Source organism: Rhagoletis zephyria, unplaced genomic scaffold (genome assembly GCF_001687245.7).
Source record: "Rhagoletis zephyria isolate East Lansing unplaced genomic scaffold, Rhagoletis_zephyria_1.1 Rzeph_scaffold_01437, whole genome shotgun sequence".
NCBI classification, from domain to species: domain Eukaryota; kingdom Metazoa; phylum Arthropoda; class Insecta; order Diptera; family Tephritidae; genus Rhagoletis; species Rhagoletis zephyria.
In genome coordinates, this window is record NW_016158521.1 from 80,663 (window position 1) to 94,979 (window position 14,317).

Genomic DNA, 14,317 nt, shown 5'->3' on the forward strand with positions numbered 1-14,317 from the left:
AACATGAGAAAGATTTAAAAACAAAACGTTTTGTATTCGAATTTTCAAAGCTACTCATGAAATTGAAAAAATGTTCATATATTTGTATTATTTGTCGGANACGAAACTCTTTTAAAGTAAAAACGAAAATTGTATTTCAGTCAATTAAACATGAGAAAGATTTAAAAACAAAACGTTTTGTATTCGAATTTTCAATGCTACTCATGAAATTGAAAAAATGTTCATATATTTGTATTATTTGTCGGAAAAACTTTGTGCAGATGCTTTAAGCTACACGCTTCTGCAGCAAAATGGCGCAGAGATATATGAAATATCCTAACTCTAGCCAATAAAAGCGACGTTGCTGATACTAGGCACTTTTCTATTAGAAAAATCTTTGGTAAGAGTTGTTCTAAACTGTTTTTTAATAACAATTCGTAACTTCTCTATGATATATTACAGGATCCAACTAGCATTGTAGATATCTGTTCATTATTAGTTTTTGTAACTAATTTATATGTAAGTATGTATGTCTATCCATATCACTAAATGTATGACAATGTACATATATTTTTAATCAAAATAGAGTTTTTAAGTCGGGTTTGAACACATAAGCATAAGGCATAAAATAAATATTTTAAAATCTCATCCGATTCTGAGAATTTTCAATTATCGAACGATTATTTTAAAAAGCGATTTGAAAATGTGCGCATTACAAATCAAAATATGAATTTTACAGTATGAACTGAAAGTGTTTGTCCTCAAAACTAAACTAAATACTGCAGGTGCAAAACTTGGATCAAAACGTTTTTAAAAGCAAAACGTTCAATACAAATTTGAAAATATAAATTTCTCTGTGTAAACAAAAAACACCATGCACTCACTTTTGATTGTCAGTGCATATCGAGGTACATTTTAAATGAAAATTCTTAAAAATAACTAAGCACAAGCTGTAATCAATATCATCTTGATTTTCGCCACGATTTTATTGCCCGCAGCTGTAAGTTTTTGCGTTTACGATATTTTAAATTTCGAAATTTTATATTGCTTTTAATTACTTTCTTCGGCATCAAATTCTTGTGGCACTCTAGAAATTTCAGCGTTTGAAAAAAAGTCAAAATACTGAAAATCCAAAAACAAGCACAAACATTTATACATCTACGTTAGCGAAATCAAAATTTGAAAACAATCGGCCAGCCCTCAACAATTTGTTGACACATATTTATGTACACATTCTCAGCAAAGCGCTTCATTACTTTTCATAGTATTCCCCAACATAGATGTATTTAACCGTTTTTTTGACTACTTGAAATTACACACCAATCACCTACGCTTGTCAAAAAAGTAATTGCTGAAGTCATAAAAATCAGCAACGCCAAACAGTCGTTTCCCTATAAATGCTATGACCGACCGCGGGTTTGTGTCTTAAGTCTTTCGTTTTATTTTCCCTCCCGACCATAATGCATTGCGCTGAGACCCAAGTGTTTAAGTATCAATTGCATAGACCAAATGCAAGCTGGCTGGCTACAAGAGCATAAATTGCAATAAAATATAAAACAATAAAAACAGTATGCATAGCATTTAACAACAATAACACCTACTTACATATTTAAACCATTAAACTATTGCCACATTCTGATATCAAATGTACATCTAAACACAATCAACCCACTTATGGCGCGTCAAGGAAATAAATTCAACGCAAAATTTACAAACGAAAAGCAAATTGTTTGTATTTAAGTAAAAAATAAATAAATAATTAAATAATAACAACACTGCAGTTAAGAGCAAATTAGTTGGGTGCAAACTACATAGTGAGTGAGTGAGTTGGAGCAACAGAGAGGCAAAACGCTAAATCTTTGTACCCTGACGTGCAACAAGAGCAACAAAATTGTAATGCCGCAAAGCCACAAATCTAAAAATCCTCAAAGAGAGCGAGTTGAAGGTAACCATTGCCGGCTAAAGACGCAACATTTACTTTAAAAGTCACAGGCGCGGCAAACGCGAACGACAGATTAGTTGAAAACGCCGAGGCAGCAACAGCTCATAGAAAGCGGCAATAGCAGCAAAATTTTTGTGAACGCGCGGTTTTCAATGTGCAATTAAAATACCACAAGGCAAGAAGAAGAGTGCAAAAAAGGTTTTCCACTTTAAAATAGTGATGTTATAAATTAAAAAAAAAAGTGTTACCATTGCGAAGTGTCGAAGTAGCATTGAGTACGAAAACAAAAAATATGCCACGAAATTTGTATGTGGAAAGAAAGTTGAGTGAAACGTAGAGAAGCGCAAGAGCAAAGCGACGGAAGAAACGAAAACCGAGAAAAAACGAATATTAAAACAAACGCACTTCCAGTCGATAGCAATAAAAATAATAAAACGTTAATTTGTAGCCACAAAAACACTAAAACAATAACAAACAGCATACCAATCAGCCGCTATTACAAATACATATATTGCATATTTGGACAGCGGTTTCGGTCGACATTCAATCCATTCGAACGGCTGCAAGTAAAAGTGATTTTGTTACCGGCCACAACGCACGTCGCCTGTGCTAAACAGTTTCAACATACATACATTTTATTACGACATTCAGTTTGGGGCTTTTTCTTGTTGTTGTTGTGACATTGCTTGGTTCGCGCTGAACGCATAACTTCAAGTGACGTATTTGCATTGATCAAACCAACTCGCTGCGAAAAGAGTTGCTCTTTTAGGATAAAATATTCGATAGTGGCTGTGGATCGAAGATCACTTTTACTAGCTGGAAGCTGAAAAATAAACAATAAATAAAAACTAACAAAATGAAGGTGAGTTGACAAGTGAGCAGGTAATTTCGTTAAGCGAGTGTTTGATCTTAAATGAATGAGTGTTTGTGTGGCACGCATGCAGAAAATTCGAAATTAAATAAAATGCAGTCAAAAATGTTTAACCATAAAGCGTGCATTCAAATTGCATTCACATATTTATAAACAAACATACATACATACATATGCACATATGTGGTTGCAGCAAATGTGTTTTGAAAAAGAAAAGTAAAAGAAATTAGTAAAAAAAAAATCTGCAAGCTCAGTGCTAAAACAGTGAAAGTATGCAGTTCATGATGTCGCCTGCGGATTCAAAAAAAAAATTGTATTCGCCATCTTTTGAAAAAGCCATATTGAGCTGTAGGCTCAGCTGTTGGCCTCTGTTAAGATATATGTAAAGATAAAGCAAATAAAATAAATAAGATTTAATTGCAACCACGAAAAACTGATTTGTTTGCTAAAAGTGAAAATGCATGCAAACATATGCGAAAAAATTGTAAGTGCTTCTTTTTCTGAGGCACATAATATTACATCCAATTTAATTTAAAATAAGGCTTCAGCTGCCTTTAGCTATGCAGATGGAGGAACAACACAAAAATACTTTTAAGGCATAGCAATCTTGTAATCTCTCATTTAATTTAAATATTTCTAAATCAAATATTTCTAAAAGACCTTTCGGTTGACACCCATATCTTAGTATTTAGTTTATTCTACCAATTTAGTTAAAATACAGGTGGCAACCCGCCTGAAAACTATTCTCGACAATAGTTTTTCTCAAACCTCTTTAGTTTAATAGAAATATTGGAATATCGAATTTGTCGTATCAATTAAATTTAATTTTCCAAACTGGTGGCAACTCTATAAAGCTTAAGTAGTATCCAGGTCTTAAGAAAATAGTCAGGAAAAAATTACTATTATATCGTGTGTGCGAAAAGTAGTGCAAGGAATTTTGGCATATTATTTTTCCATATATATTTCTTTCCTTACGAAATAATGGAACGGGCATATATTTCTGTTGCAAACATGAGTTTCCTTGTGACACAACTTGACATAAGAATAGATATTTTTTATATAATTTTTATACAGAATTTTTGCTTTTCTTGAGAGCTGAATACTTAAGCGTTTTCATTTTTAAACCATCCGAGTACTATGGCTAATAAATAAACAGCAATTTGCTCCAATCGGTGAAGCCATTTTCGAGTTTTTTGTCTACCGAGCAAACAAACTAAGTCGAGAAGAGACTACTTCCCTACAATCCATTAAAATTTCATTCAAATCGGTTCGGTTGTTTTTACATTATACGCACACAAAAGATCTGAACCGTTCGCTCGATTTTCAAAAACGGGGTGTCACATTAAAGCGTTTGGCATGTAGATATGCAAACTGGTTTTATTTCAAATAATTAATAGTCAATGCCCTCATATCCGCACCAAAATCGCCTGTCAAATTAAAAGGCTTATGCTGCTTACTTTACATTTTTGAAAAGAGTTGCCACCCTTTGAAAAATTATATTCAAATTATTTAAAAAAATAAATCAATTATTACAAATCGGGTTTCAATCGAAATGGTTCTGAAAAGCTTTGTTTCTTAACTTAACTATAGGAGGGTTGCCACCTGTTTAAAAATCGAATTCAATTCTAATAAGGGAATTGGGAAAGAGAAATATGTATCACGATATGGGTGACAAACAAAAGGGTTTTTAGAAGGTAGTAGTTTTAAAATATTTTGAAGAGGGTTGCCACCTGCTTGAAATGTCGAATTTAGTTAAGTTAAACACGAGTTATATGAAACATCACAATTTGGATGTCAAACGAAAGAATGTTAAGAAATCTTTAGTTTGAATAGCAAGAATATTTTTGAGGTACTGGAGGAGGGAAGCCACCAGTTTAATAAATTAAATTCAAAATATTTACAAAATTAAATGAATTATTAAAATATGGGTATCAATTGAAAGGGGTTTGAAAACTCTTTATTTCTGAGATTTATTAAGGAGGGTTGCCACGTGTTTTAACAATTAAATTCGACCAAGTTCCTCAGTTTATTGAAATACAAGTACATCGCAATGTCAGACGAAAGAGATTTTTGTATGAAAATACTTTTGAAGAGCATTGTCACCTGTTTGAAAAGTCGAATTTAGTATACTTATATATATAAAAGTTTTATGAAATATTAAGATATGGATGTCAATCGAAAGAGATTTATGACAGCTTTAATTTGAAAAAGGCTATGATTAGGCTTACCACCTTTTCGAAATGTCATATCGATCTTACTAAGTACATACTGAAGCATTTGTTTTGATGGTCTTTAAATTTGCACAGTTCTTTCGAATGGGAGGTGAAATTATTTAAAACCTTAGCGTGTAGTCTTATTTTTTTAATAAAGAACTCTTTTTTATCGGTGAAAGGTGATTTGAAATTTGATGTAATTAAAAACCTGCACTTCGTGAGACCTCTCTTCACTCAGAAACGGCTGCACGGTTTTAAATGAAATATGGCGATCAGATCGCTTATAACTCTGACTAACATTTGGAATATTTTTAACTTTTTTAAATTCATTTTTGGGCGTTTTAGCGCCACGCGGCACAGTGCTTCCCTTCCATATAAAATGTGGGCAAAAATGGAATTATGGACGGATTTAAATAAAAATTCGCTTCTTAGTAAAACTGGGGATGCTAAATTCAAAAATGCAATCCGTTTTGGGATAACTGTCACACTTTCACTGTAAATGCAGTTTGAAGTTTAAAATTATTGTTCTTGTGGTTCTTGTGGCTTTCACATAGGTATGTACATATAGTTCGTTCTATTTTCAAAAGTTAGGCATCAAATGACAGCGCTTGGCCCATAGATGTGCAATAAAGTTTTTTGTTTTTGAAAAGTGTTTCCACCTGTTACAAATTTTATTAAAATTATTTAATAAGTTAAATGAATTCGATATTACAATATAGGTATCAATTGAACTAGTTTTGAAAATACTTTACGTCTAAATGACACGTAGAAGGGTTGCCACATGTTTAAAAAATCAAATTCACTTTAATTAAGGGAATAAGGTAACTGAAATATGTATATCAATATGAGTATCAGACAAATGAAAAAATTTTACATATTTAGCAAGAAATAATTGGAGAGCAAAAACACTCCTGAGCTAATTTAAGAGCCCAGTAATTTAAAGGGAATGTAATCAGAACAAATCACGGGTTGACAATGTATGTATTTGTAATAGAATAACAAATACAATGGCGAAATCCTATGGTTTGACGTAATTATTATTTTAGTTTAACTAAATTCGACTTTACAAACAGGTGGAAACTCTATTCGTAATATTTTTAAGCTAAGACCTTCTTAATCCTCTTTCGTCTGACTCCCTTATGGTGATACATATCTATTTCAATTACCTAATTCCTTTAATTCAAGTGGAATTTGATTATTTAAACAGGTGGCAACTCTCTACATGAAGCTGATACACATCTCGATTGATACCCATCTCTTAACAATTCATTTAACTTATAAAAAAAATGTAATCTAATTTTTTAACAATCTAATTTTTTAACAGGTGGCAACTCTTAAAAAAAAATAAACCTTATATTGTCCAAAGGTCAAGCTTTTTAATCTGACACTTCATTTTTGAAAATGGAACGAATCGTGCAGATCTCAAGGCACTGACAAAAACTGAAAAAATTATTTTATGCATTAGCGAAAACCGCATTCCTTCAGAAAGTGCACAAAATGGGCAGGTTTTTATTTCTTCCTTTGAAAGCTAAAAACGGGTACTATTTAATAAAATAATAAAAAATAACCTATTTTTATATATCCACTCAATTAAAATTTAGCATTTTTTGAAATTTTTTTTAAAAAAATTGTTTTTTTTTTGGAACACCTGTGTTTAATTTTATTCCAAAATTTTAATTCCTGTAATTTTGCACTGTCTATATATAAGAATGTATTTTTGACATTTTTTTCTGTGAGGAGCTTATGCATAACTATGCTCTTATTAAAATTGTTAGTATAAAATTTGTCGACTTTACTCATATATGTAATACTTCTTTTCTTTCGTACGTGCTTATTGATATATCTGTACTGTAGTGTTTTCGGACGGTACTAGCTCTTACTGCCAATATAGGAGTATTACATATATGACTTTACTGGCTTCCTGGCGGCATATAATTAATTTTTCAGGTAAATGTCTATTTAATTCTTTTTAGTGGATAAATTGTCGTTACAAAAATGCCAAACACGTTCACATTGCAGATAACGAATTTTTCCATTTTTGCCCACTTAGGCGGCACTGTGCGCGGGCTCACTAGTAGGTATATAGATATACATTAGACTGATTCGAAAAAACCGACTAACTTATTTTTTTTAAATTTAGCCCTCTCTTCAATTTGCGCCTGTTCTTTTGATGGGCTGGCCACTTATCAAGAATACGAAAAGCAGTTTGGTATGAATTTTCATGCACATACATACATAAGTACTTGCACATAATACGGCGTTCGACTATTCGCTGTTTTTCCAAAACCGGTTTCAAAGTTATTCGAAAAATTGCAATTGGAGAGAAAACGTTATATGCATACAGAGAAAACGTTATATGAAGTCATGACCAAAAATTATAATAAAACTATTAACGGTAAATATAGTTTTCATTTAGAAAAGAGCAAAATAAGTTTTTTTAGATCAAAAGTAAAATAAATAAAAGTCCAGAGTTGGTCTTATTTTAACTTTTATACTTCATTGCATTTTTCCCCGACTTTTTTCGGTTCTGAGTAGTGCTCTTCCCACCGTTTACGGGTGCAAAGAGGTGCTTACTGTCACTCGAGAGGACCAAATAGCGCTTCTGGGCAGACAATGGCAAACCTCTGAGTGTACCTTTGCCGTAAAAACCTTTTTCGGAGGAGGAGTAAAAGTGTAGATCTCTCAATTTGGGTCACAACATCACGAAATGGAATACGAATTGGAGGAGAAGCTCGGTCAAACAAAAAACGTTTAAACACAAAACATTTATGTATTGGAATCAAATATGATATTCTGTTCATCTCCTAAGAACCGAAAATAAAATTTTAAAACTATTGTTTCCCTTAAACTGGAGGAAGCCTTGAAAACCTCGAAAAAATCAAAACTTTTATTGAGAGGTAAAGATTTGTAAGAAATAAAAAAACCGGATAGTTCGACAAAAAAAAATCCTGCTTATTTGATATTAGAAAAATCAAGATTTCAAAAAAATCTCCTACAGATATCAAAAAAAAAAACGGTGCAAACCGGTTTGGCAAAACCGAGTATCAGCCTATATAGACATATATAAGTTAAATAAAATATTATAGTATGGCCATCAAGAAAAAATTATATGAGAAAAAAAAGATTTAGTCCATAGATATTTCTAAACAGAGTTGCCTCCTATATAAAAATTAAAAATATTTGAAAACATCATTATTTAAAATAGTTATCACAATATTGGTGTCTAATGAAAGGTGCATAAGAAAGCTTAACATTTAACATATTCATTCCTCCCCTTTGTTTTGCATCATAGCGCAGCCAGCGGCCGTGTTTGGGAAAAAATTAATGGCAAATTCAGATTCCTTGTATCACAAAACCCCTAGAAAGGCCTTTTGAGGATTCAAATTTAAAAGGTAATTATCCTGCGCAACTTCAATCAGCCATGACTGAGGCTGGTGAACAAAGTCATCTATAGGGAAAGTGCACTTACTCCCTTAATACCAAGTAAGATGTCTGTTTTCAATTCCAAACTCTGACTGCCAACATTATGTCGCTGTTCGCGCGTTGCCAACCATCAGCGTTGTTTGTAGAGAATGGGCAGACAAAAGCATCGAGTATCAAGTAGATTTTAAAATTGATCTGCCCTTCAAACATCCTTCTTGAGAACAAGATTTTTATTTAATAGGCAGGCAAATTTCATGACCGGCGCTTAGGGTTTTTTAATACAACTATGAACTGGGCGGCTATATGTATGCCGATAATCGTGTACAAAGGTTCCAACGCTCAATGGCTGCATTTCAAATAAAAATGTTCATTAATGCCTTTTATTTCGTTGCAGAGTCCAGTAAGTAAGTAATTTTAGAGAGGAGGAGAGTGTCTGTCGGATTTGATAGTACCTTCAAAAAACTCAACTTTAACGTATTGTACTCCTACAGAGCTTGCAAGTTGCTCATAACACTGCCGCTCCTATGGTGTGACTTCAACTGTAATATGCTTCCAATTTGTTCCCATTACGACAATAGCCATTTTAAAAATTACACAGCAAATAAATAAACTCCAATAAAAAGCTCGCTCGTAAGCAAGCAAACAAATACGCTGAATTTTGCGCAAATATTTGCGCCGGCGTTCGCCATTCAAGTGCAACGCGCAGCCGCAACAAGTTCAAGTGCATGCCAAGTTTTTCATTTACTCTTTCAGAAAATTTAGTACTTTTCCCATTACTTGCACTTTTCTTGCATTTCGCTTATATCTATTTGTCGCTATTTTTTATAGCTCAAAAGCATGTTAGGTTAAAACTCTTGCGTTTTTTACAGCCTTCCTCTCGACTAACTGCTTTGCATTCTCCTTAGCTTCGCAAGTGCAAGAGAAATGTGCGAATATGTATCTACTCGGTTTGTCTACTACTTGCTCCATAGCCACTTGGTGCCCACGAAAACTTGTTTTCTTTGCTTTGTTTGGTTTTTTTCTCTACTCATCACTTTTTGGCTTTTATTTATTTATCTATCTTTTCCGTGTTGATAATTTAAAATATTTTTTTTTTTTACTTTTTAATTTTTATTCCACATCTCCATCTCTCTCTTACTCTTATTCGAAAGTTGTTTGTTTTCGTTGACTTATTTTTTCGGTTTTGTTGTTATTGTTTGGTTGCATGTCCGCACAAGTTTCTGTTATTATATAATTGAGCATAGCGATCGAATCATATATTTTCCATTGTATGTAAGTAAGTGTGTAGATCATGAATTCGGCGATTATGCTTTTAATCAAATTCGCTGTGCTGTAATAGGTGAGGTCGAAAATATTGGCTTCCACTTGTGTATAAATAAAAGTATTTGTATATTCGGGCGCCCTTGTTAAACTACCGTTTGGATTAAAAGATTGTTTGTTATAAAAAACGATATAGAAATTAAAGAATGCGTAAAAGTCCATTTCATGCCATAGCCGGGAGGCTTGAACAATGAGCACTCATTTCGGATGCCCCTTAATCAAAAATGATTGTGCCACTTTGCCTGTCAAAGCTTACGCCAAGGTCTTGCCGGATAAACGTTTAATCTTTACCTTTATCTATTTGAAAAAATGGCCATCGACAATCCCTCTGGAGTCCGTTTATTGGCAATGAAGAGTAAATATTCAATTTCAAATGCAGCATTCTCCTGATTACGGTGAAACTTCCCCTTTTTCTTCTTTTCCGATGATACAACCGAGTTCAATAAAGCACGCATGTCGTTTCTCTTCTGTATCGAATTGCCAAGTGAAGCCAATTTCTTCACCACCTTTCCTTTTATGCCTCTGCTACTACCAGCGGGCTCCGAGTTGTATATTTTCAGAGCTGGAGCGTCCGCGTCCGTTCGAACAATATTATAGAGCCAGCAGAGGCACTGTATTATGTTTCACTTGACTATGCCTATGCCTTTGTAAATCTCATTCAGTTCGTCGTTCCATAGTCTGCGGTATTCGCCGTTGCCATCTCCCAAAGACCCGCAAATGTTATGTAAAATGTTTCCCTCAAACACTTAAATAGCCGCCTCATCGAATGTTTTCATTGTCTAAATAGTTATTGAACCTACTACGATCCTGTAAAAAATTCTACACGACAGAATGCCGGCCTCTCTGAAACTTTGTTAGATATCAAATTCCTCAAAGAGGCCAATCCCATTCCTGACGGAGTTGGTGATATTGCTACCGTTTGCTTACACAAACTTGTTAGTAGGTTCGCGGGAATACGAAATTTAGAGAACCCGGCATTAAGGCAACTTCTTTTCATCTTTCGGAAAATGGCCTTAAAATCGATAAATATATAGTGTCGGGGTCGATTCTATTATCATGGGTTTTTCCAATATTTGGTGTACGATGAATACCTGGTACATAGAGCATTCTCGAAGTCTATGGGCACACTGATAAGTAACTTCCAGACAGCTCGTTTCCATATCGTAATACGCTCGATAAGACCTTATGTGGGACAATTAAGAGGCGGATCCTGTGGTGGTTGGCGCATGCGTCAGGGTCGCCCTTCTTGTGTAATTTTAGTAGGAAGAGCGGGCATATTCTGCATAAAAGAATCTCACGAATGTCTTTCTACCGTACTTCAATATCTAGTAAGCTTCAACAGCTTTGTTATTTTTCATATTAGGAAATTAAATTCTATTCTATGTATATCTATAATACGTGTACCGAATTTCAAGCAAATGGGAATGGATCGGTTCCTGGTCCACCTATAAGAAAGAAGTATATGTTAATCCAGGCAGTAAGCTGCCTACGCGCCAAATTTTACGCAAAATGGAACGTATTAGAAGCAAATATGGATCTTATATGTTAATCTAGGAAAATGGTTCCTACTAAATTTCAAGCAAATCGGACGATATATAGGATTTTTTCGAATAGATCGGTTTCTGGTCCACTTCACAAAAAAAAATAACCATACGTACTTATCTACACTCTATAAAGTGCATGTAAAACTACTACTGAAAAGTGTTTATTTGTCAACCAGAATCTGCGGAAATATACGCATATGATGTTCAAGATTTGATTTTGAACATGAGGGGTTTAAAATATATACATAAATATGCATATGAAATTTTTAAAATTACAAATATTTTGTAAGTAAAAATATATTTTTTTGCAAGTAATAAATCACAAGTGCTCATATTTACTCAATTTTGAACACTTTGTGTGTAATTTCTCCCTACGTGGCAAATTTGGTATGTAAAAGTAAACAGACAGTATTTAATTTTGCTCACATTAGGAGAGGAAACTTGTTACCTCCTTATATATGCTCAAATTTAAACAAAAAATTGTTAGAGGAGATTTTAAATAATTTATGTGTAAACTGTGGAATTGTGAACGACATAATTTTGCTTTCATTCTGCCCTGCGCCATGGCTGTCAAGTTTTCGTGTTCTTTTCTCAGCATCTTTACATGCATATTGCGTGCTCCATAAAATATTGCACTCTGATAATATTAACACATAAGAAGGTGAAATTTTTTTCGAGAAAAGGAAACACCATTAGTACATTATTAAAGTGCAGGTTTGAAGTGGCTACAAACTACTGAGGAACTTTCAATTTTTCTTGGACAGTGCCAGTTATTTTCTTCCACATAAATAATGTTCGCAATTGAAAATTTATGAAGTTGTGAAACTTTTTATATAATGAAAAAATGTATTCCTTTTAACTCTGAGCAAATTAGCTTCAGTGCGATGTTTCCTGTAATTCTCAATGTCGTTAGATGATTACTTTTTCTGTGGCAAATGGGCAAAGAGAGTGTTACAACCGACTCTAAACCGAGTATTAATAAAAAATTGAGCGGAGCGCGACCTATTATATTAATATAACTTCCTTATACGCTATTAATCCCCTTGAATAAATTTAAAACCTTAAAGATAGTTAAAAACATTCAATGCAAAATATTTAAAGCAATAAGCTCAATCACGCCCTGCAGCAGAAAATGTCAATGTTAATAATATTTACTAAATATTTGGATTCAAAGAGATCAATACAAAAACTATTCCCACATACATACATATTTTTATTTATCCATTACATTCCATTTATTACTCAACCCAAATGTGGGAAGTGAACAATGCTTGTTGGCCCTCTCTGTTTGTCTACACTTCCATTTGTCTGGCAATTTACACGCTCATCGATTTAGCTAGCAATTCGCACTCGTAGGTACAGTTGCATTTGCTCTGTCTGTTTGTTTTTTTGTCCGTTCGTCATTTCACTTTCACTTATTTATGTATTTACTCATTTCGGGTGTGTTAACTTGATGTTGCAATATTTTCGTATTTTATTAACAGCAAGACCGCTTTTGTTACTATGCTGGCTGTAAGACGTGGATCGTTTTGGCCATTAGCAACTGCTGCGCCGGTGTAAAGTGACATTTGACACAACTGTGTAGCAAATGTCGCAGGTTTCCGCAAAGATTTTATGTTATCGTAGGAGAGCTGCGTATTATGCCGAATTTCCACTAGGCAATAATTTACTAAATTTTTAATGGCAATCTTGGGCATTAAAAAATACGCGAATCACTACTTCAATAAAAATAGTCATTAAGTTTGTTTCAACATGGCATTTTTTTAAATACATAATTTTTTTTTTTGTATTTGTCAATGTTATTGTGGCTTATTAACATTTTTATTTTTAATATTTTTATTGAGCTTTGTACCACGATTGTTTATTGGGACAAATTGAAGAAGCAACAAAGTCTAAGCGGTAGAAGTTATAGCAGCTATTTCGGAGATCACCACATCTCCTCATCAGACTTCGATTTTCTAGGCTTCAGCAGGGATCGAACCTGCGTAATCGATGTTCAAAGTCAGAATCGTTAACCACTGAGCTATGTACATCCCGTACGCAGGTTCGATCCCTGCTGAAGCCTAGAAAATCGAAGTCTGATGAGGAGATGTGGTGATCTCTGAAATAGCTGCTATAACTTCCACTGCTTAGACTTTGTTGCTTTTTCAATTTTTTTTCGAAATCCGAATCGAAGAAAGTCCTCTCTCGACGTACCTAAACCACGCTCTATAAGTCACTCATCATGCCCGTCTTGTTGTATGGCGCAGAAGCATTAACAATGACACAATCCGATAAGGCGGCTCTTGGAGTGTTTGAGAGAAAGATTGAAATGATGGGCTGTATAAGCTTTACAACGACATATATGTACATGGTAGTGCAGCAAATTGAAATACATCGGCTCCGCTGGCTTGGCCATATCGTTCGAATGGGCACCGACGCAGCAGCTCTGAAAGTATTCAACTCGGAACCCATTGGTGGAGTAGATTTATATTTTAAATTTTAAATCAGTATACCGCTATCCTGCGCCCATCTCTGGTATAGAGACTAGCGCCCCTGGCCAGTGTATAAAGCATTTCCCTCTCCTACGAACAAAAATAAAAAAAAAAACTATAGCTACAATCTACACTAGGTTTTGTTTCAGGTGTATTTCGTGACTTTTTTTTCGTAGCACCTGTTTTGTAGAAGTCTTGAAAACTTCAAAAAGAGGTCAATAATTGTATGAAATGGCAAAATCTATTCAATAAAAAAAAAATCCGGTTTATTCGATATTCGAAAATCAATATTAAAAAATCGCCTATAGAATAGACATCAAATAAAAAAACGGCGCAAACGTTGGTATTGGAAAAAGATGTTTGTGTTTTACTATAGATAAATTTTCGGTGACCCTAACTTATAACTGGTGAAGCCTCTTTTTCACGCCAAATTCTGGAAACTGGCTATACTTGTGCTCATTTTCGTTGTTTAGCCGATTAAAAAAATTCTCTTACAACTTGCGTCTTACGAAACAATTTTTGGCAATTGTACTCATGTAATATTACCGCAA

General features: G+C 33.9%; 1 protein-coding gene across 2 annotated transcripts in view; it reads left to right on the forward strand.

Moving 5' to 3' along the window:
• The first annotated feature begins 1,982 nt into the window (after positions 1-1,982).
• LOC108364012 (uncharacterized) overlaps positions 1,983-14,317 on the forward strand; it is a 31,860-nt gene continuing 19,525 nt past the window's right edge. For both annotated transcript variants that reach the window (XM_017617555.1, XM_017617554.1), the window contains exon 1: positions 1,983-2,783. In XM_017617555.1, coding sequence (XP_017473044.1) covers positions 2,778-2,783 — 6 coding nt within the window. In that variant the 5' untranslated portion in view covers positions 1,983-2,777. The remainder of the gene's footprint in view (positions 2,784-14,317) is intronic.